The 22854-nt window shown below is 40.9% G+C and overlaps 1 protein-coding gene across 16 annotated transcripts in view; it reads left to right on the top strand.

The window, feature by feature from the left end:
- CC2D2A (coiled-coil and C2 domain containing 2A) overlaps nucleotides 1-22854 on the top strand; it is a 300925-nt gene that overhangs the window by 189107 nt on the left and 88964 nt on the right. For 14 of the 16 annotated variants that reach the window (XM_058192299.1, XM_058192300.1, XM_058192306.1 and 11 more), the window contains 3 exons: nucleotides 8961-9164; nucleotides 12690-12782; nucleotides 19321-19412. In XM_058192299.1, the coding sequence (XP_058048282.1) occupies nucleotides 8961-9164; nucleotides 12690-12782; nucleotides 19321-19412 (389 nt within the window). The remainder of the gene's footprint in view (nucleotides 1-8960; nucleotides 9165-12689; nucleotides 12783-19320; nucleotides 19413-22854) is intronic. The other 2 variants (XM_058192308.1, XM_058192307.1) reach the window with 1 other exon arrangement.

Genomic DNA, 22854 nt, shown 5'->3' with positions numbered 1-22854 from the left:
GTTACCACCTTCGGGTGCGCTTTAAGATTTTGGTTACCACCTTCACTCCCCTGTGCGCTCCATGGCTTAGGGCCCGGGTACTTACGGGACCGCCTGCTGTTACCGCATGCCTCCCACCGACCCGTACGCTCTCACAGAGAGGGTCTTCTCAGGGTGCCGTCCGCCAAACAATGTCGGCTGGCGGCCCCCAGGGGAAGGGCCTTCTCTGTGGGAGCTCCTACGCTCTGGAACGAACGTCCTCCTGGACTACGTCAAGTGCCTGATCTTCGGACCTTTCACCATGAGCTGAAAACGCATTTATTTATTCAAGCGGGACTGGCATAATATTAATATTTATAATATTTTTAATATTTTTAATATTTTAAAATTTTAACTGGGGTTTTATTATTATATGGTTTATAATTTTAAATTTTAAACTTTTAAATGTGGCCATTTTTTCTAAATATGCTCGGTTTTAAATTGTCGTTTTAATTGTACATTTCTGTGTTTTTTATCTTTTGGCTGTACACCGCCCTGAGTCCTTCGGGAGAAGGGCGGTATAAAAATTTAATAAATAAATAAATAAATAAATAAATAAATAAATAAATAAATAAATAAATAAATAAATAGAAATTCCTACCAAAACTTTGAAGGGAATTGCAGAGTGTATAGTACAGTCTATATAGTACAGTCTATAAACATGCTGAACAAACAGCTTAGCTAAGGTGCAGACAGAAGAAGGCAGGGCACAAAATGTACTTAGAAAACATATACGTTATTATCCAGATCATGGTATTCCCTTAACTTTCAGGGAGTTCCACTATGAAATCCATGGAGATTTCTTTCCATGGAGTGCTGGGCTCCGTCACCGGTTGGAGAAATCCTGGTGTTTTCCCCTGTCACCACTTTGCTGAAGTGCATATTGGACAACTGATCACATAACTCTGAATGTCCTTTTTTCAGGGTTCCAAGTAATAGATCCATAGCAAGCCAAACTCAGAGACAGGCAAATTTCTCAAAGGATACTTTATTGGAAAAATCATATTGGTACGTATCTTGTGAAAACTGACACTAAAGGTTCCCACGATTTTCACCTAGTTAAAAGAGAAAGTCAATCACATGGTCCAATTAAGACACTGTCTAATCTGGAGACTTTCTTCCTTCCGCAGTCCAGGTGTGAGAATGTCCTTGGTTCTCAAGAGAAAGTATTTTATTTTGATTACACAACCCCTCTATCTCTAATTCCCCCTCCCTATCCCACAGCTCCAGTGTGGCAACACTGAAGCTCCAATCATATTCAGGATTGAAATTTTTTATGTGATGGCCACAAAAATTGCCACTCAATTAAGTGCAAAGTCTTTACAAATCTAAAGTGCCTCCGCAGTTTTTGAATTGCGTTTTTTTTCTAAGATTAGTAGTCTCTGACATTTCAGGACATATAATTAATCTCCTACCCAAGCTATATCATTTTGTATTGTACATTCATCTTTGTGGGCTTGGAACCATTTATCTCCCTCTAACACTGCCTTTAGGGTTGCTTCTACCTGTTCACCTTTTTGGAGTTTTGCCTTTACCTATGCTCAGGTGGTTACTGGTGCTGCCAGCTGACAGGATGGGATAATGGGTCTCACTACCTCCTGTTTGCAGCTATTGTACTAAGGCATCCTGGATAATGCATCTGCTAAGATTTTTTTCCCCCCGAGAAGTATCAGAGAGTGATGTTGAACTGATTAAAGTACTGAATTCATCAGACTTGCTTGGGTGATAACTTCGGGTTGTTTTCAAGGCCTCTAGGTTTTTATGGTCAGTCCACACCTCAAAAGGTGTCTTGCTTCCTTCCAGTAAGTGCCCCCATGTTAGGACACCCTGCATACCACATAAGCCTCTTTTTCCCAAACTGTCCACTGACTCTCATTGTCACTGAGTTTCTTGGCAATGCACACACATGGTTGCAGGGCATCCTGGTTGTTTCTTTGTAGCGAAAGAGCCCCTACAGCCCTATTGCTAGCATCTGTCTGAATGATAAATGGGACATTAGTGTCTGGGTGCTTCAGCACCGGCTCAGCTGCAAACAAGCATTTGAGCTTCTTGAACATTGTGTCAACCTGGGAGCCATCTTGGAATGTCTTCAGGGTTGCACAATGAGGCTGGATAGAGCTGTGGGAAAGGGAGAGGGGAATAGAAATAGCTGGGGACACATGTAGCCAAAATAACATTCTTTGTTATTTGGCTATATAAGTTATTTGAAAATACCAAGTGAGCCCTGGTGGAAGAGGCGAGCAAGTTGACAAGCGCCGCTTCCCCCAACCTCCTTTCCAGGTTGGGGACAAAGTGTATCTGTCAGCAAAGTATTTGAAATCGAAGTGGCCAATTCGAATGCTGGGTCCTATGTTCCTGGGGCCATTTACAATAGTGAAAGTAGTAAAGCTCGTGACTGTACAGCTTAGACTCCCACGCTCATTGGGGAAAGTGCATCCGGTCTTTAATAGCAGCTCGTTAAAGCCGGTGGTAGGATCCCAGCTAAAACCAGTTGACTGGGCAGCCCCAAGACTTATTGTAGTGCAGAGGGAGACCCATTATGAGGTGAAAAAGGTTTTGGATACGCACCTGCATAGAGGTCGACTGTAGTACTTGGTCCAGTGGAAAGGCTACCGCCTGTCTGAGGCAACTTGGGTGAAAAGTTGGGATGTTAAAGCTGACAGATTAGTCAAGCAGTTTCATGACAAGTATCATGGGATGCCCAAGGAGCCACCGGGGGAGGGGGAGGTCAGGGAGGCTGAAGTGGGTGAGGGTAGTTTAATTCTTTGTGGTTTTTTTCTTTCCTTTTACAGGGCATCCTTTTCACTTGAGGGGCAATCTGTCAACCCTGGAGCCATCTTGGAAGGTCTTCTGGGTTGCCACAATGAGGCTGCATAGAGCTGTGGGAAAGGGAGGGGGAGTAGAGGTTGCTGGGGACATAGGTAGCCAAAATAACATTCTTTCTTTTGGGAACCAAGGACATTCTTATCAGCACCTGGCGAGGCATGGATGGGAGTCATCTGGGTTTGGGACTGTGACCTGATTTTGGCATGTGATGGTTGTGTGTAGTGGGAGGAAGAGCTTTGGATTTTGAGTTAGGTGGGGAAAACCTGGGGAGATTCAGAGTTAGGTTTTCACCAGCTGTGTCAATACGACATGCCTAATAAATCTGTAGTTTGAAGAAGCCTCTGGCCTTGGAGTTTTGATTTCAGTTGGGCTGTTACTTGGAACCCTGACGCGCTGCTTGGCATTCCATTGTCCACTACAATGGCTGGTTGGGTTTGGGCTTCCCCTCCCCTTTTGTTTTTGACAGGTTGGTGATAGTGAGAGCAATCTGGGCAAATGATGGGATAAATTGGCAGTAAAAGTTCAGAAAGCCCCCAAAACTTTGCAGTTGCTTTCTAGTGCAGGATGTAGCCCATTCTATCACAGTCCTGACCATCTTGGAGTCCATCTCTATCGGTTCATGGGAGATGTGGTAACCCAGGTAAGTCAATTTTACTCTGGTAGAACTTGCATTCGGAGAGCTTAGCCTATAGCTTGGTAGTCCAAAGTTTTTTTAGGATCAACCTACTAATTTCACATGTTCTGCCTTGGTTTCAATATAGATCAGAATGTCACCAGGAAACCAGCACCCTCTTGTACAAATGCTCATGTAGCACCTCATTTATTAGCTGCATGAAGATAGCAGGGGGCCTCTGAAGTCCAAAGGGGAAAATTCTGAATTGAAAGCATCTCAAAAGGCAATTAAAAGCTATTTTCCACTCATTCTCTTCTTTAATTTGGACTCAGTAATAGGATTTTTACAAACCCAGTTTAGTAAAAATCTTCCTTTTTGCCAAATGGGCTAACATCTCCTTCATTAGGGGCAACAGGTAGAGGTTTAACCCTCTATAGTCCATGCATAGACGAAGGGACTCATCATTTTTTCCTGAAACAAGACTGAGGCAGCCACCCTGGGTTGGGCTGGTTGGATGAACCCACATTTCAAGTTTTTATCTATAAAGGACCTTAATTACTCCAATTCCGTAGAGTCCTTGTTTCAGGGTTCCAAGTAACACCCCCAACGAAAGAAGATTTCGAGACTAGAAGTTCTTCAAAGTTCTATTTTATTAGAGATGCCATATTGGCACATCTGGGAAAACCCGAATCTGAAAGTTCCCAGGTTTTCCCCACCCAAAGGAAAGTCAAAGTCCCTTCCCCTTCACCCACATGTCCATCACATGGTTCAATCAATTCACTGTCCCAACTGGAGATGCCTCCCAGTCATGCCACTCCAGGTGCAGGCTGAACGTCCTTGACTCTCAGAGACAGAATGTTGTTATGGCTAAAATGTCTCTACAACTTCATGCAACCCCCCCCCACTCCTAAATTGGCAGCCCTGAAGATCCAAAGAAAAAGATGGCCTCCAGGGCTGACAGGTTCCCCCCGCCCCACTTAACCAATGATCATGTCCTGCAATGTGAGGAACATAGGGCGTTAATTCAGGTAGTCCTTAACCACCTCGTCTCCCCCAGAGGGCCCCTTTGGTTTATCATGGAATCTGTCATGGAACTGCTTTACTAATCTCTCTGCCTTCACATCCCAGTTCTTAACCCATAGCCTCAGACAAAGGGTACTCCTTTCAATGAACTAGATATTGTAACCAACCTTTATACAATCCAGAGTCTAAAATTTTCTTAACCTCATAATGGGTTTCCCCCTGCACCATTATGAGTTTGGGTGCTGGTCGGATCAGTGGTCTCAATCTTGAACCAACTGCTGGCTTTAGCAAACTGCAGTTGTCATGTCCCACTCCTCCTCTGACGGCCAAGTCGGGGAAGACCGTATCAAGCGTGCCTCTGCAGCTCTGCCAAAGTCCTATCAGAGTCCTCAGGGCAGGCAGGAATCCAAGGTGTGACTTCAGCAATCCAGATTAGACTTTGCCTGACTCAGAGAATGCCAGAAAGCAGATCCTTTATATAGGCCATGGGGTGTGGCTCCATGACTCAGCACTTATCCAGGCCTGCCCTTCCCTTTTGCTGATGTCACCTCTCCATTCTCCGGAAGCGTGGATCTATCCATTGCATCGTTTCGTCTCCAGCTGTTGGTAATCCCAGCTCGTGGCTGGCTTCAGGCGCACATGCTATCGGAGGGAGGTTTGTTTGTTCGGTTTGTCCGGGCATGGTGCCAGGGCTGGGGGCTGGAGGCATGCCAGGACATTCTTCAGCACTATCAGCGTCTGGCAGGAGATAAGAGGGGCCCGGCTGCGGCGGGGGGGGCGAGCGAGGCACAACAGCAGTGAAAGACAAGATACACTTTGTATGTATGCATGGGAGGTTAAGTTGAACTGTTATTGGGTTAATTACTTTCACTATTGAAAAAGGTCCTAGGAACTTAGGCCCCAGCTTTTTACTGGGCAACTTCAATGTAATATATTTGGTTGATAGATAAACCTGATCTCCCACACAGAAGCGGGGTTGGAGAGATCAGTGTTTGTTCACTTATTTTTTTTTTAATAAAAAGTTTTATTTTAACATTCATATCCAATAACATATTTAATGTACCATCATATACAATTAATCAGACCTGCCCGGTCACCACCCCCTTCCTACTCTCCCTTCTCTCCGTTCTTCTACTTTCCACGACCATCCTCCCCTTCTCTTATCTACCTCCTCTCCTCCTTCCTCCCTATTCCTTTCTTCTCCCTCTTCTATCCCTCTTCCTTCCTTTCCTCTTCCTCCTCTTCTCTTTCCTACCTCCTTCTCTCTTCTACTTCCTTCCTTCCCATCATTACATTGATTATACATCTTCAATCATCTCTGTACATTAACCATCTGCTTCTGCGATGCCTCTGGGTGGGAGGCCTGAGAGAAAGTGCCTGGTCCAGGCACACAGCCTGGAAACCTCTTTTGTGTTCCATCTCTAAAGAAGCTTGGTCAATCTGAGTGACGGAAAATGAAGATGGTCAGACTGATGGTGGCTTTCTAACATTGGTGGGAAAGTCAGTCCCATATTCCAGAGCTGTAATAGTCACAGGACTAGCCCTTTGGTCATCCCGGAGCAGTTTCTCTACCTGGGTGCAGGCCAGTGCACCCAGGTGGAGGAACTGCTCCGGGATGACCAAAGGGCCAGTCTTGTGACTACTACAGCTCTGGAATATAGGACCGGCCCATGGTGGGTGGCACGTACAATGTGCAACTTTCCAGGTGGTGCAACGTGCAAAAAGGAGCACAGCCCTCACTGGCCGGAATGAGATAATGGTTCTGTTGTGGTGGGGCGGGGCGGGGCGGCCCAAGCGGTGGTGGCGATGACTGGAAAGTCTGGGAGCGAAGCACTACTTGCATTTGTGTGGCATCAGCATTCTGCCTTTGCCATGGTATATTTGTGTCAACTGGTGGTGCCAAGGTAGTCCTGCTGCTTGGGGCTCGGAGCAGTAAACCGCATACAGGAAGCACTATAGCAGAGAGAAGCAGCCGGAGTCAACCCTAGTTTGCTGTCCATTGCAGATGCTAGATAGGCCCCCTGCAAACTCTTGTCTCTTGAGGAACCCAGCCAAAGTTTTCTGTGCTACTTCAGTGAGTGCTCCTTGAGAGTTGAGAGTTTGCAGGGGGCCAATCTAACATCCGGGCTGGCTACAAGAGAAATGTTCATTCTCGGCCACATTTGAGATTTCTAGCTGCAATGGACAGCAAAGCTAGGGTTGACCCTGGGCACTTCTCTCCGCTAACAGGCGGCCAAGCTAACTGTCTGAAGGACCCCATCCTGTCCCTGGGAGTGCTGAAGCATGAACGGCATGGGAACTTCGGCCGGGCTCCTCGAGAGAAATGCAAAGATTTATCTGCGGACCATCAAAATTTTCTCGCAGACCACCGGTTGGTGACCACTGGTCTAAAGTATTCTTGCCTCTAGTGAGACAGTTGACATGCTGAAAGTATTTTGGCAGCTCTTGGCTTAGGTTGGCACTTTTGAAATCTGCTAACACAATGAGGAGTGAATCAGGGTATTGTACATCAGCCCACATAATCTGGTCAATTAGAGTTTGTAATGCATTGTTTATGCAAGCTTGTGGAGGAACATATACTGCAAATAGTAGAAATGAGGAAAACTCTCATGGAGAATAAAATGGTTTGCAATTGATAATTAATGTATCTTAAGCCCACATCACAGAATTTCTTTAGTGTAGTTATATTTTTGTACCATCAGTTGTTGATACAAAAGCAGAGACCCTCTCTCTTGTTTTTACTGGATGTTTCTGCAATTCTGTTTGCCCTTGGTATCTGAAATCCTGGGACATGCAGGCTGCTATAATGAATTGACTCATTTAGCTAGGTTATTTATTTAGTGTATGGCAAAATACATGGACTTATAGTAGTTTGAATGTTTATGTCCAATCCACCCAGCCATTCAAGGACAGGGTAGTCTATGTTGAAAAAAACAGACATTGGGCCAATGTAAGCTCTTGATGGGCATTTGGACACAATGTGATGGATATTTTGTCGAGGAGCAGCACAGTCACACTGAGAGGTAGAGAAAAGACCCCAATTAAACAATGAGTCCTGGTAGACACCAGGGGTAGGTTTCACTTACCTTTGCTCCCAGTTTGCTCGTGCGTGCGCACTTGCTTCGCTTGCACATGTGCCACTTCTACGCATGTGCAGAAACTTCTGTGCATACGCAGATCATATTTGATGGTGTCCAGGTGGGTGGGCGGAGCTTCCCGTCACCGCTGTTACCGGTTTGTTGACCAATGCCATTTTGTTTATCCGTTGCCATGTATTTAGAGAGCCAGGAGTTCTACAAAGATGTCTGACTGCCAACTGTCATTAACTGCCAATTCGTCAATGTAGTCTGCCTGCCAATTGTTGCTAGTCATTTGGTTCATACTTCTGGGCTATCCAGAGTGCATCACGAGGAGGCAAACTAAACCATTTAGCCAGATTTCAGTAAAATAGAGAGCTGCTGAGCTATAAAAATCAGAGTTGCATCCATTTAAAGCAGGGGTGTCCAAAGTTTTTTTAGTGAGGGCCAAATACAGAAAAATAAGCAAAGGCCCGGGCCACACCATTGAACTGGGGGGGGCTAATTTTTTTCGTACCAGTTCTGTGGGCGTGGCTTATTTTGGGGTGTGGCTGAGGAACTCTGGGAATTGAAGTCCACAAGTCTTAAAGAGACCAAGTTTGGACACCCCTGATCTTGGCTTTTGTTTTGTATTTGGTATGAACTTGAAACTCCCTTCATTATTCCCTGCCCAAGGGGTGGAGGCGCGAGGAGCCTCGCCAGGCGGCCCGAGGAAGGCGAGGGTAGAACTGCTGGGGTCGGGCAAGACCAGCAGCCTCTTTCCCGCTCGCCGCCTCCTCCGCCCCCTCCCTTCATTATTCCCCGCCCATGGGGAGGAGCCGCGAGCCTCGCAGCAAACCACCAGGCAAGCACCGGGAGGCGGCCGAAAAGGGCCGTATTCTATTATACTTTCAGAATTTGCTGCGGGCCAATAAAAACTGACCCGCGGGCCGCAGTTGGCCCGCGGGCCATAGTTTGGACACCCCTGATTTAAAGGAAGTATTTCATCCATCTTATTAACAAGTGAATGTAAATTAATCAGGAAGAGTGAAGGAAGAGGAGTTTTTATTCCACTTTTTAGTTTATTTAAAATCCCTGCTCTCTTACCTCTTTTCTGCCTTCATCATCTCCTCCTTTTGTTTTTGTTATTCCATTGTTCAGAGAGAACTGCTTTATCCTGGATGAGAATCTCTTCTGCATTTGTAAAGATGGAAGTGGGGGAGTGTAGTCTATGCCATGCCACACCATGATACTCTACTCTATTCTAGTCTACTCCTACTCCTACTCCTATTCCTAGTATTCTATTCTTTCCCATGTTGCCCACAGAAGCACTGTGTGTGTGAATATGCACATAAATACATATACACAAACTAAAAAACTTAGTTACAGTTTTCTTTAAGTATATAAGCCTTTTTGTTTTTCAGATTACTCCATGTGGTGATTCTTCCATCCCAGATTTCTTTCGACTGGAGCAATTGCAGCAGGAATTTAATTTTGTTTCTGATGAGGAATTTAATATGTCCAAAAGGTATTGGCTTCTTGAGCTCAGAAAGAATGAGGTAGCTGAATTTCAAAATTATAAATTTGTTCCTTTATTGGAAAGAGAGATCAGTGAAAAAAATTTGCAGGTAAGACATCATTCTAAAAATTGTAATTAACATTTATTGACAATAAAACTTCCCATCTTAGTTTCAGTTTCTTTGAGATCACTGCAACTTTAATTTAGCAACTTTAGAAAATCTGTGAAAAAAACTTATGATACTATTTTAATTTGTGGCAAGGTAGTTTATATGAGGATGTAGATGGAGAAAAATTCTCCATGTCATAATTCTGAAATGTTTACTGAAGCAAAGCCACATATTTAGATCACAAACCTTCCAAGCTTGGAATGAGCAAATTTTTGAATAAAACTCTTCTAGAGCTAGACAGAACAGGGCCTTCTAGCAGACTGTTCTAAATAGTTGTTGTGACCTAGGCCCAAGTAGTTATTACCAGATGCAATCAGTCCTAAACAAACATATTTTATTAGAACAGCTGAGAACTACTTCATTCTCAGCTTAGTCCAAATTAATTCCAAAACAAATCTTTCAGAAAAAATCCTTCAGCCTTATCATAAACCTTTGTCTTTTTTGGCATAATGCCAAAGGCTTTTCTTGGCAAAGCCCCACGAAGTTCAGAAATAAGATACCAACTAGAAACAATTGTAGCAACATTGCTTTCCAACAAAGAACCCAAGAGCTGTTTGCTGCTTTTTTAAGCCTTATGGGAGGAACCAATCATCTCCTGGCCTTACTCCAGAGTCGTCCTTTTTGCTTTAGATGCTCTTGCCTTCTGGCAGCTCTTTGCATGCTTGCACTAGGAACAGGCTCCTCCTGTTCCTCTGCCTCTCTGCTGTCCGCCTCTGGAGGTTCCGGAGTCCGTGCATTGCTCCCAGATGGCCCTGGCCCCATCTCTGCCTTCGATGCAGAGCCCTTGTCCGGGCCTTCCCCTGACTCCAGGACTTACCCATTGTCCTCCCCAGCCTCCTCACTGTCTGACTCCGTTGCCAGCTCTGCAGGCTGCTGATGGACCACAACAATAGTGTTGTGTTTTACTAAATGGTTTTATGCATACTTTTAAAAAAATGAAGGGAGAGATTAGGATATAAAAATAAAATATTAAATCTAACTTACCAAACCATTCAAATCTTTCCATTGAATAGAAGATGTTAAGATTCTAGAAAGAGTGCAGAGAGGAGCAACAAAGATGATTACGGTACTGGAAAATAAAGCGTATGATGAACTGGTTGCAGGAACTGGGTGCATGAAGTCTAACAAAGAGAAGGACTAGGATTCATATGATAACAGTGTTTCAGTAATTGAGGGGCTGTCACAGAGAAGAAAGACTTATTTTCCAAAGCACCCAAAATAGGACAAGAATTATAAAGTGAGAGATCATTAAAGAGAGATATAACAGCTTGCTTCCAGAAGTTGGTGGTGCACCATCACTGGAGGTTTCAAGAAGACATTGGACAACCATTTGTCTGAAATGGTATAGAACAGTGTTGGTGAAACTTTTTGGCACCAAGTGCATGCTTGCATGCTGAAAACTGGAAGAAAAGATGATGTTCTAGTTTCTGGCACATGCATGCGCATTGGCCACCTAGTGTTCTGGTTTCTGGCATGCATGTGCATCCAAAGACGAGCTATCTGGCGCACATGAGCTGGCTCCGTCTGCTTTTTCAGGGGATCTCACAGCTTCCTGCCTGCCCCCCTGCCCACCCCCCTGGTCTCCTTTAGGGTGGTGGGACATCCCCACCAACAACTGATTGCACAGCCCCGGACAGGGAGAGAGTGGGCAGAGAATGCCGCCTCCCTCCACTGGAAAGATGGAGCCCCTTCCCGGCCTCAAAGATAAGAGGTGTCTGCGTTCCCGGGGCTTGGGTTAGGGGGCCAGCAGGCAAAGAGAGCTTTGCCCCAACTTTGGCCGGGATGAAGCCCCTGCCCCCCCCAGCCAGCCACTGAGAACAAGCCAACGCAGCCCCCCCCACTTCCTGGCCAATTCCCAGCTGGTACACATCTTACCCCTTGGTGGCGTCTCCATGTGTGAGAGCTGCGCTCTCTTCCAGCCCTCCTGACACAGCTCGTCTCCCTGACAGCGGCTCCTCCTTTTTTTCCTGGCTGCTCCAGCATCCCAGCTGGAAGTGGCAGTGCGAGAATTGCCACCACCCCCTCGCCCCTCACAGCGGCAGAAGTGGCGCCCGGGTGCCCAGCCAGCAAACACTACCTCAACTGCCCCATGCTCCCGAGCCAGCTAGACACTCCAGACTGCAGATGCGCATCGGTGCTGAGGGCTGGGGCCACACAAGAAGCCCACTCAGGCGGGGAGGGTGGGAAGCCCTGGCCCACCCATCCTGGTTCGCAGCTCTGCTCCCCTTGCTCTTCCGGGTTCCAGCATGCTGGCCACCTGGTCTTCATACATGTGGGACTGCTGGAAGAGCAGCCATATGCATTGGCTGGCTGGTCTTCGCATGTGCATGCGTGTGCCGGAAACCAGAAAATAATTTTCCTGGCATGCGCATACACACCGGGTGGCTGCTCTTTTGATTTCTGGTGCTCTAGCACACATGAAGACCAGCTGGCTGGCGTGCTGGAACCCAGAAGAGCAATAGGCGACAGCTCACGTGCCTGGAGAGATGGCTTTGCGTGCCACTTCCAGCATATGCGCCATAGGTTCACCATTACGGGTATAGGATTTCCAGCTCAAGCAGGGGTTGGAGTAGAAGACTGCTAAGGTACCATCCAACTGTTATTTATGTTCCATGTTCATATGTTCTATATTTATGGTTAAATGTATTGGATGGTCCTAGTCAGGGGTGAAATGTACAATTTGTTACTACCAGTTCTGTGGGTGTGGCTTGGTGGAGAGGAGTAATGTGACTGGGTTGTCATGGCCAACTTTTTTTTTTTACTTTTAATAGCATTTTTTCTACAACCTCTTACGCCAAATAGGTTGTAGAAAAAATGCTTTTAAAAGGCTCCTCTAGCGATCCCAGCTGAGTTGCCTGATCATCAGAGGCTTTTAAAAGCATTTTTTACAACCTGCTTGGCCAAAGAGATTGTAAAAATATGTTTTTAAAAGCCTCTGATGATCCCAGCTGAGCCACGCCATCATCAGAGGCTAAACCAAAAAAACCCCTCTGATGATCACGCAGCTCAGCTGGGCAGGGATTTTTGCTACCGGTTCTCCAAACCACCCACCGCCCTCGCTACTGGATCGGGCAATCCAGTCCGAACCAGGAGTATTCACCCCTGGTCCCAGTTAATAATGGTTATAGCTGAACCTGTGATATGAATTCAACCATTATCTCCAATATTGGAGCCAAGTCCTTAATTCTCATATTCAATCATTTTAAACCCAGAGCTCAAATGTTCTGAGGTTTTCTCCTTTTAAGATACTGTAAAATATGTAAAAACTTTATTTTATTTGGCAGGGGAGGGGAATGATGAGCTTCCTGCTTTTGGTTTTTCTTCTGACTTTCTTCTGATGGCTTTTTGATTCCTGCTGGCAGGAGAAAGCTGAAGGAGAAGAAAAGACAACACAATGTGTGTTTTGAAAGACAGAGGTCTAAAGTGCTTTCATTGATGTAAGTCATAGTGGTGGCTCTTTTTCAGGATTATGAGAAAAGATTGCAGAAGGAGGATGTCATTGATACTAAGGACTATTCAGATGCACACAGAGCAATTGTTGCAAAGTACATGGAAAAGGTAGCATTTTTTAATGTTCTTAATAAATACATATGCAAAATATACTTGGAAATATTTTGGAAAAAATCTAAACTTAATCATAAACCTAAATAATTGGAAGTACCATAACTGATGGCAAGATGGATGGTATATACATTTAATAAATAAATAAAAATACTTGGAAATACTTTGTGTATATCTCTGCAAAAGATGTGATACATCTTTATGAGTTGTAAGACAACATGACGTGTTTTGAACTAAATCATTTAACTAAATAGTAAAAATATATTTAATGTTAATAATAAATAGAAATTTATAATAGAAATAAACAATAAAAATATTTCCTGTAATTTATCTCTGCCACCTCATTGCTTTTTTTTTTTTTATTCAAAAAGTTTTACAAAATTTTTCCCCCCTTTCCCCCCCTGCTCCCCCCTCCCTTCACACACACACCCCGACTTCCCGGAACGAGCACAAGGTATAGTTAAAAATAAAACAAACATATGCTAAAAATTTTTCGTCCCAACTTGATTATACCCCTACAATCATCAATTCCTAACTTCCCCCGAAAACAATCAAAAATAATACATCATAATCATTCAAAAACAGTCTGATAATTCTTAGTCTGATATCTACGTTGAATATAGTCAATCCATTTTTTCCATTCCTTTAAGTATCTTTCTTGCGTATTGTCTTTCAAAAAGGCTGATATCTTCGCCATCTCAGCCAAATTGGCAACTTTCAATATCCATTCTTCTATTGTAGGTACTTCTTTTTTCTTCCAGTATTGTCCTATTAGTAATCTTGCTGCAGTTATTAGATTTAAAATCAATTTAGTCTCAATTACTGTACAATCCGTAATAATTCCCAACAAGAAAAGTTGCGGCAGGAACTTTATCTTCTTTTTCAAAACATTTTGTAAAATCCACCAAATTTTTATCCAAAAGGCCTTTATGTCCTTACAAGTCCACCAAATGTGAAAATATGTAGCGACATCACAATTACATCTCCAACATTTTGCTTGCATTTCTGGATACATACACGATAATTTTTTAGGATCTAGATGCCATCTATAAAACATTTTATAAAAATTTTCCCTCAGATTCTGTGCCTGCGTGAATTTAACATTTCTAACCCAAATTTTTTCCCAAGTTTCCAATAATATTGGCTCCTGAAAATTTTGTGCCCACTTTATCATACAGTCCTTTACCAAGTCCCCTTCAGAATCTATTTCAAGTAACACATTATACAATCTCTTTATATGCTCCTGAGACTGATTTCTAATTTGCTTTACCAAATTTTCCTCGTTCTGCTCTATACCAATTTTCTGATCTCCCTTCCATCTAGCACGTAGTTGCTCATATTGAAACCAAGTATAATTTTTCCCTTCCTCTCTTAATACTTGCAGAGATTTTAACTGCAAATTACCTCTTTCAGTATACAAAAGATCTTTATATGTAATCATTTCCTGATTCTGTTCTATGTTTATATTTTCTACTGTATGTCTAGGACTTGCCCATATAGGAACCTTATAATTTAGTTTATAAGAGTATTTTTCCAAACACGCAGAAGGGCATTTCTTAGCACATGATTTTTAAAGGCCTTATCCACTTTTTGTCATAAATTAAATATGCATGCCATCCATATAGCAAATCATAACCTTCTATATTCAAAATTCTGTCCTCTGTTAAATTAAACCAATCACTTATTGCAGAGAGAGCAGCTGCTTCATAATATAATTTAAAATTAGGCATTTTAAACCTCCCTTTCCGAGAATCTTGAATTATTTTCATTTTAACCCTAGCTTTTTACCTTCCCATATAAATTTGTTAATTCCTTCTGCCATTCCTCAAGATTCTTATCTTTTTTAATTATTGGTATCATCTGAAAGAGGAATAAAAATCTAGGTAAAACATTCATTTTAATAGCAGCAATTCTCCCAGCAAAGATAATTGCAATTTTTCCAAACAATCAACTCCTTCTGAACTTTTGCCATAAAACCTCATAGTTATTCTTATACAATTTCACATTTGATGATGTAATATAAACCCTAAGTACTTAACCTTCTTTACAATTTCAAATCCTGTTACTTCCTCTAGTTTTTCTTTCTGTTGTCTGGCCATATTTTTATTATCACTTTTGTCTTTTCTGATTTACCTTAAACCCTGAGACATTCCCATATTGATCAATTATTTCCAACAAAGATTTACTAGAATTTATAGGGTTTGTTAAAGTAATCACCAAATCATCTGCAAAAGCTCTTAACTTATATTCATATTGTCTAACTCTAATTCCTCTATCTCCTTTACTTCTCGTATTTTATCCAATAATGGTTCTAGAGTTAAAATAAACAATAATGGTGATAAAGGACATCCCTGTCTTGTTCCTTCGCAATCTTAAAAGGTTCTGTTAAGCTACCATTGATTATAATCTGTGCTGTTTGCTCTCCATAAATTGCCCTAATTATTCTTAAAAACCATCTCCAAATTGCATCTTTTCTATTAATTTAAATAAAAATCCCAATGCAATCGATCAAAAGCTTTCTCTGCATCGAGAAAATAAATGCTGCTGGAATAAAATTTTTCTTTTCTAAGTACTCCAGTAAATTAACAATCTGCCTAACATTATTCCTCATCTGTCTCCCTTTTATAAATCCAGATTGATCATTATGAATTCTTCGCTGCAGAATCAACATTAATCTATTAGCTATTATTTTACCAAAAATCTTATAATCATTATTTAAAAGTGAGATTGGCCTATAATTCCCAGGTTTAGAACAATCCTGTTCCTCTTTGGTATCAATGAAATAAAAGAGGTTCTCCATGAGAATTCCCCTCCTAGTTGTATCTGATTAAATAATTCCTTAAGTGGACCTAACATCTCATCCTGTAAATTCCTATAATAACTAACTGTGAGCCCATCCGTACCAGGAGTTTTCCCATTTTAATTGTTTAATTACCAAAATAATTTCTGCCGAGGTTATAGGCCGATTCAGTTCATCCGTTTGTTCTAAAGGTAAATTTTTAACCTTATATTCCTTCAAATAATTATCAATATCCCTATTCAATATATTATCTTTAAGATATAAATTTGTATAATATTCTAAAACAGCTTTTTTAATTTTATCCTGTTGATATCTCTCCTTACCTTTATTCTCTATTTTTTCTATAGTACGTTGTTTTGTCTTTTCCTTAAAGTGTATGCTAACCACCTACCAGGTCTATTTGCGTTACAAAAGTATTATGTTTGGCATATTGTATATTTGTTGCCACCTGATCAGCCATTATCATATTAAATTGATTCTATAGTAACTTTATTGCATCTTTAAGTTTTTGATCATGTGGATTATGTATTAATAATTGTTGTTTCTTATAAATTTCCTCTTCTAAATACCTACGCTGTCTTTGTTGCTTATTTCTCTGTCTATTACTAAGATATATTAATACACCTCTCATAAAAGCTTTACTGAGTCCCAAACCATTTCTATCGATGTTTCATTATTCAAATTATAATCAAAAAATTCTTTCATCTGCTTTTTACATTGATTTACATTATCCTGATATCTAAACAAATTTTCATTTAATCTCCAAGTTCTTCTACCCTCTTTTCCATATTGCAATTCCATCCAAACAGGACTATGATCAGACAAACATCTTGGAAATATCTTAGTTTTCTTCACCCTAAAAAGCAAATCATTAGAAATTAAAATAAAATCAATACGTGAGAAGGATTGATGCCTATCAGAGAAAAAGTATAGTCTCTTTCCTCCAAATTCGCAGTCTCCATACATCTCTTAACTCAAAATCTTCTATCATATCAAAAAAGGATTTAGGCAGCTTTGCATGTGCAGGTATCTTCTTGGAAGAAATTCTCTTGTCCTTTCGTGTATCTATTACTCCATTCCAATCTCCCAATATAATACACGATTTATAATCCCATAGAATCAACTTATCATATAACATTCTATAAAATTTTTCTTGTTGCTGATTGGGTGCATATATACCAAGCAAGAGAGTCCTTTTTGTTTCTATTGTAAGTTCAATAGCAATATATCTTCCGTGAATATCTGCCTCTATTAACTTGGCTGGTATATCTTTTCTCAAATAAACCACTATGCCATGTTTTTTCTCCAAAGCTGAAGCAACAAAATGTTTACCTAACTTTGAGTTTATTAGGTACTTTTGATCTGATAATTTAATATGCGTTTCTTGTAAGCAAATAACATCATTTTTAAATTGTTTCAAATAATGAAATATTTTTCTTCTCTTCTGAGCTGAATTCAAACCATTGACATTCCAAGTCAAGATTTTATTTGCCATTACTGGGCTGCTGAAGCTTTTGAGCAATCAACTGAAGATCGTCCTCCCGTATCTTCGGCCGTGCTCCTCCCACCGCTTCTGTAGCAGAATCCTGAACTTTACTTTGAGTTTGTTGCTCCTTTTCTTTACGCTTAAGGGCTCCCCTCGTCAGTCTTTGTTCTTGTGGTTGTTCCTCTGATGGTAACATCACTGGAATCACCTCAGCTTCCACACCCATTTGAGTCTCTTGAATTCTTTTTTCTATTATTTCTATTTTCAAGTTTCAGCACTGTAGAAAGAAAATCTTTGGCCTTAAGCACTGTGTCAATACGATATCTCCTTCCTTGATAATACACTGTCAAGCCAACTGGAACCTCCCATCTAAATTGAATCTGGTATTTCTTAAGTTCTTGTGTGAAAAATGTAAAGTCCTTTCTATCCCTTAACATCTTGGGAGGAATCTCTTTCAAAACCTTCAACTCCTGTTCTCCTATTTTCAAGTTTTTCTGAAAAGCAACTTGCAAAATTTGATTCCTCACTGTTCTTTTCAAAAAATAAACCACAATGTCTCTAGGAAGTTTCTTTTGCCTAGCAATCCAAGAATTAACTCTATAAAATTTTGTCAATTTGATAAGCAACCTCTTGTGGATCAAGTTCAATAAATTCAGCCAGAGCTTCTGATAAAATTTTTTAAGTCTTCCCTTTCTCCTCATTCAAACCCTAATTCTCAGAGCTCCTTCCATCATTCTATACTGCATCACCACCACTTGATCTTCATTTTTATCCAATTTGATTTGCATTCCCCCCATTCTATTTTCTATTTGTTGATTTGACTGAACAATTTCTTGCACCTCCTCCTCCACCACCTCCAGTCTTTTTGCCAAACCTTGAAAAGCCATCAAGATATCTTCTCTTATTTTTTTATTATTCTCTTTTATTTCTTCTCTTATTTTCTCATTATTATCCATAATCTCCTTAAACCTTTCTTCAGACACTTTCCCTTGCTCTTTAATCAGATCTTCTAAAGCTGGTTCAGAACCCCTTCTGCCCCAGTCTTAGGTGGTTTAGTAGCCATTTCAGTTTTTAAAATTCACAAAATATAAGTCTAGAAACTTCTCTTTTCCCCTTTAAGTATAGGAGAGCTCAGTTCACTTCATTAAAATCCACACATAACATTTCTTATCTTCTTAGTTGCACAGACTGTTTGAAATTCCATTTGTCACTTTCACTCCCGTTCAGGCGCCATCTTTAAGAGTCAATTAAAACAAAGGAAAAAAAGTTTCTCTTTTTTAAAAGGTAGAAGTCAGGAGATCAAAAATACTTGCAATCCAGTAATTGTCCGCTGGCACTCATTCCGTCTGCTTAAAGAAATCCATGAAGATAAGACAATTAGCAGAGATGGACACTTTCTTCTTTTCCTGCTTTTGCAGGCACGCACTGAAGTCGGAGCATGGCAGGAATATTTATGGGACCCGTCGACCCTTCGGGGCTCTGCTTAATTAAAACAAAGCCTCTGGGGAGGTCTACCAACACTTCCCTGCTGCTCTTATCTTTTCCCTTTCATCCAGGGAAAAAGATTAAAGCCGGCTTTTCCTGGCTTTACGATGTTCAGTGCGGAGCCCCTTTAATTAGGAGCTCAGCGAAGAGGTGGAGCCACCGGAAGTCTCTGCCACCTCATTGCTTATGTCACCATATTCTGATTTCTTAGGAAACCAGGGCAGTTAAAGGCCAAATTATAAAAACACTTTTGCATCTCAAGCGTTTTAAGTTTTGTTTTGTTTTAATGCAAGCTATATGGGCTAAGAACAGCAGTGTGGATTTTCTCTCAGAGGATAAAATGAATAAGTCCATTAAAAAAGGACAAACTGTTGCAAGTTGGATAGGCATGAATTTGCAACGTAATGCAAATTAATAGAATTTTTTCCTTAAAAACTACAGACCAGATTCATTCCCAATTTCAGTATCTTAGTCAGTCTGCAAATTAGCCTAATCTGTCCTTTTCAATTGCTTTTGTACATCACTCTACCTGTTTTACTTGCTTATGATTATTTTCTGTTTTTAAGAAAAAATTAGAAAATGCAATCTAAAATGAAAGAATGAGGTAGGATTGAATGAGTTTTCATCCTATAGACCTTTTGCTTGTTTTGTTTTAGCCCAAAATGAGTCTTTAAGAAAAAGAACAGATGTATTTGTTAATGTGAGCAGCACAGCAATTGAGTAATTTCAGATTTAAGATAATTTTATTTTTCCTTTCTTTTCAGGTTAGGGAGTCAGTAATTAATCGTTTCCTGATCACAAAGCACCATTTTGTTCTTTCTGACTTGGTCAATGAAGATGAAATCCCTACTATTGGGTAAGGAAGAGAATGTAAGGCTAGCTCAAAGTTGTAATGTACCATGTTTTTGTCTTACTTTGAAGTGTTTTGATTTAAATATTTTTTGAAAGTGCAAATGAGGCCCTGAAAACCTTGCTTAATTTGTTTTAAAATGTAGCCATGTCCCTTTCTAAGCAAACTTGTTTCTAGTTTTGTCTCAATAACATTTAATGGAATAACATTTAATCTATCTTTGGCTGGCATTTTCAATTACATTTTCTGAAAACATGAATGTAATTGGAGGTTGATGATAACAATGTGAAATAGATTATGTGGAAACAACGTATTTCTACAACTATGCTGGACAAGGGCATCTGGAAGTAGCTATGACAATACTACCATATAAGTGACATGAGGTTGTGTATGATGTCACATGCAGAACCCATGATATCTCTGGAAGTAAAAGAAGGGCTAGTCCAGGAATGAAGGAAGGTGGGCAGTTAACAACATTAAGGGCAGAAATGGAAACTCAATGGAATACAAGACACATACCCAAAAGAAGGAGCTCTTATGCTGGAGTGAAACTGCCATAAAGAGATATACCATTGTTTATTGTCAGTCCTGTAAGGCAGACCTGATCAAGAAACCAATGCCATGTAGGATAGGAATACTTTTATTGTAACATTATTGTGTGAAACAAGAAGTTGCTTTTCTGAGACATTTTCTCAAGTTTGCTTTATGGGAATGGACTCAAGTCCCATTTGTCTGATGATTTCTTGGCCTTGATTTCTTAGTCTGATCTACCTTGTAGGAATGGCAGAGCTTTAGTTAGATTTTTTTGTTAGCACATTTCATTCCCTCAAAAAGCTTATATGTTCCCCCATTCAGTTCCAACCCCTGCTTTTATTTCTGTTTCCATACCTATCTGACAGTGAATTCCACTAAATATAGTGAGACTTTTGATTATATAGGACAGTTCTGTATATTTTCTATTTCCATGCAGACATTTCCAATTCAGTTTCATCTCTTGGTTCCCCCCTCAGTGAGGTTTATACCAAGCTGGCAGGAATAGCTAACACCCTAGATTATAGGCTCAAGATCGATCTTGAGAGACTTGAACATTGGGCCCTATCTAACAAAATGAAATTCAATGTAGAGAAAAGTAAATTTTTACACTTAGGCAAGAAAAACCAAAGTACATATATAGACTGGGTAAAACCAAGCTTAATAGCAGTAACTGTGAGAGGGATTTTGGACTCTTAGTGGACAAGCAGTTAAATATGAGCCAGCAGTGTGTGGCAGCAGCCAAAAAAGCCAATGCAATCCTAAATTGCAATAACGAGGGATACAATCAAGATCAAGTGAGGTACTAATACCACTCTATAAAGCCTTAGTAAGACCGTAACTAGAATACTGCATCCAGTTTTGGTCAACACACTATAAAAAAGATGTCGAGACTCTAGCAAAAGTGAAGAGAAGAGCAACCAAGGTAATTAGAGGACTAGAGGCTATAACATATGATGAAAGGTTGCAAGTACTTGGTATGACTAGTCTAGTGAAGAGGGAGATGTCAAGGTTCCAGAAAAACCTCTTCTGCATAAAAAAAACTCTGAAGCCATTGTCTTTCAAAGTTCTTTACTAGCATAAGGAAATTGGCACACGATGAGTGAAATTCCAAAACTGAAACTTCCAGGTTCTTTTCCCAGTTATACAAACCCCAAGAGTCCCACTCCCCTAACCCCTTTGCCGGTCACATGGTCCAACGTCCTTCCACTTTATTCAAAACCTCTTCTTGCCACTCCTACTGCAGATGCGAACACAATCCGACCTTGACCGCATGAAGAATGTTACCATACCCATCAACCCCCCTTCTTCTCCTCAGGGGAGAAATGTGGCAGCATCTGGAAACCTATGGCTTAGTATGTTTAGCTAAAAACCCCAAGAGATTTTTTAGGTTTGTCAAGGAAAGTGTCGTGAAATTGTTTAATCAAATTGTCAGCATTTACTTTCCAACTTTTGACCCAAGTAGATTCTGATAATGGATATCCCTTCCAGTGGACTAAATATTGTAATATGATAGCAGTGTTTCAGTATTTGAGGGGCTGCCACAGAGAGGATGGGTCAAGCTATTTTCCAAGGCACCCAAAAGCCAGACAAGGAATGGAATCTGATCAAGGAGAGATTCAACCTAGAAGTAAGGAGAAATTTTCTGGCAGTGAGAACAATCAACCAATGGAACAGCTTGCCTTTGGAAGTTGTGGCTGTCATTTATCATAAATGGTATAGGGTCTCCTGCTTGGGAGGGTTGGACTAGATGACCTACAAGGTCCTTCCAACTCTGTTAATCTGTAAGGATCTGTAGGTGTTTGTGTGATGTAAATTAGTGTTGTTTGTTCATATACTGCTGAGTCATGGTCTGGTTTTGGTCTGTTTGAATGGCTGGTGGTTGTTTCTGATTATTACCAGCCATTCAAGCAGACCGAAACCAGACCATGACTCAGCTGTATCTGAACAGACAACACTAATTTATATCACACAGACGATATTTAAAACCAAAGACCATGCCTCAGTAACAACAGCCAGCCAATCAAACAGTCCGAAGTCAGACCATGACTCAGCCGAACAAACAACATCCACACTAATTTGCATTACATAAAGATCAGTGCTCTGACAGATAAGCACAATTCAAAGCACACATGATGTCTCTTTGAATGGTGATGAAATGTTTGCAACCAAATTGCCAAGCTCAGACCACCAGACCAATTACCAATCCAAGCTACTTATATTCAAATATATTTCTTCTTAAAAATCTCCAGTGATGGAGCACCCACAATTTATGAAGGGAAACCATTCCACTAATTAATTGTTCTCACTGTCAGGAAATTCCTTCTTCGTTCTAGGTTGGTTCTTTCCTATAGTGACCAGATTTTAACATTGGTAAAGTGGGACACCATTGACCGGGGGGGGGGAGGGGTGTTCTAATTTTTTTACTACCAGTTCTGTGGGTGTGGCTTATCTGGTGGGTGTGGCTTGGTGGTCATGTGACTGGGTGGGTGTGGCCAACTTGATGTCTCTCACGTCAAAGGTTAGGGTGCAGAGTGTGTATGGGCACACAACTTTAAACTGGAGGACTATTAAAAAAAAAGCAGTGACCTTCCTTGATGTGAAGCAAAGGTGATCTGTGCATGTTCAGGAGCTGCATATCCTCCTTCTTGAATATCTTCCATCAGAATATCTTCAGAGATCATATCAAATCTCTTACACTGCATTTTCAATTAATTACAATACAGTGATCCTACCTATCTCATATGGTGTATTGCAGTTACTATCAGGAGTAATTACAATACACTATATTAAAGGGGGGGTGGTAGAAACATTAGGATGAATTTATACAGATAGCATAAAGGTGTAGGGCAAGGAGGAAATACTGTCATATGGAGTATTTGGCAATAGTGTATAAAATGGAGGTCTGTGGGATTAT

This window comes from Ahaetulla prasina, chromosome 8, assembly GCF_028640845.1.
Source record: "Ahaetulla prasina isolate Xishuangbanna chromosome 8, ASM2864084v1, whole genome shotgun sequence".
Lineage (NCBI taxonomy): Eukaryota > Metazoa > Chordata > Lepidosauria > Squamata > Colubridae > Ahaetulla > Ahaetulla prasina.
Note: the sequence above shows the minus strand (reverse complement) of the source record. Positions and strands in the feature narration are given on the sequence as shown.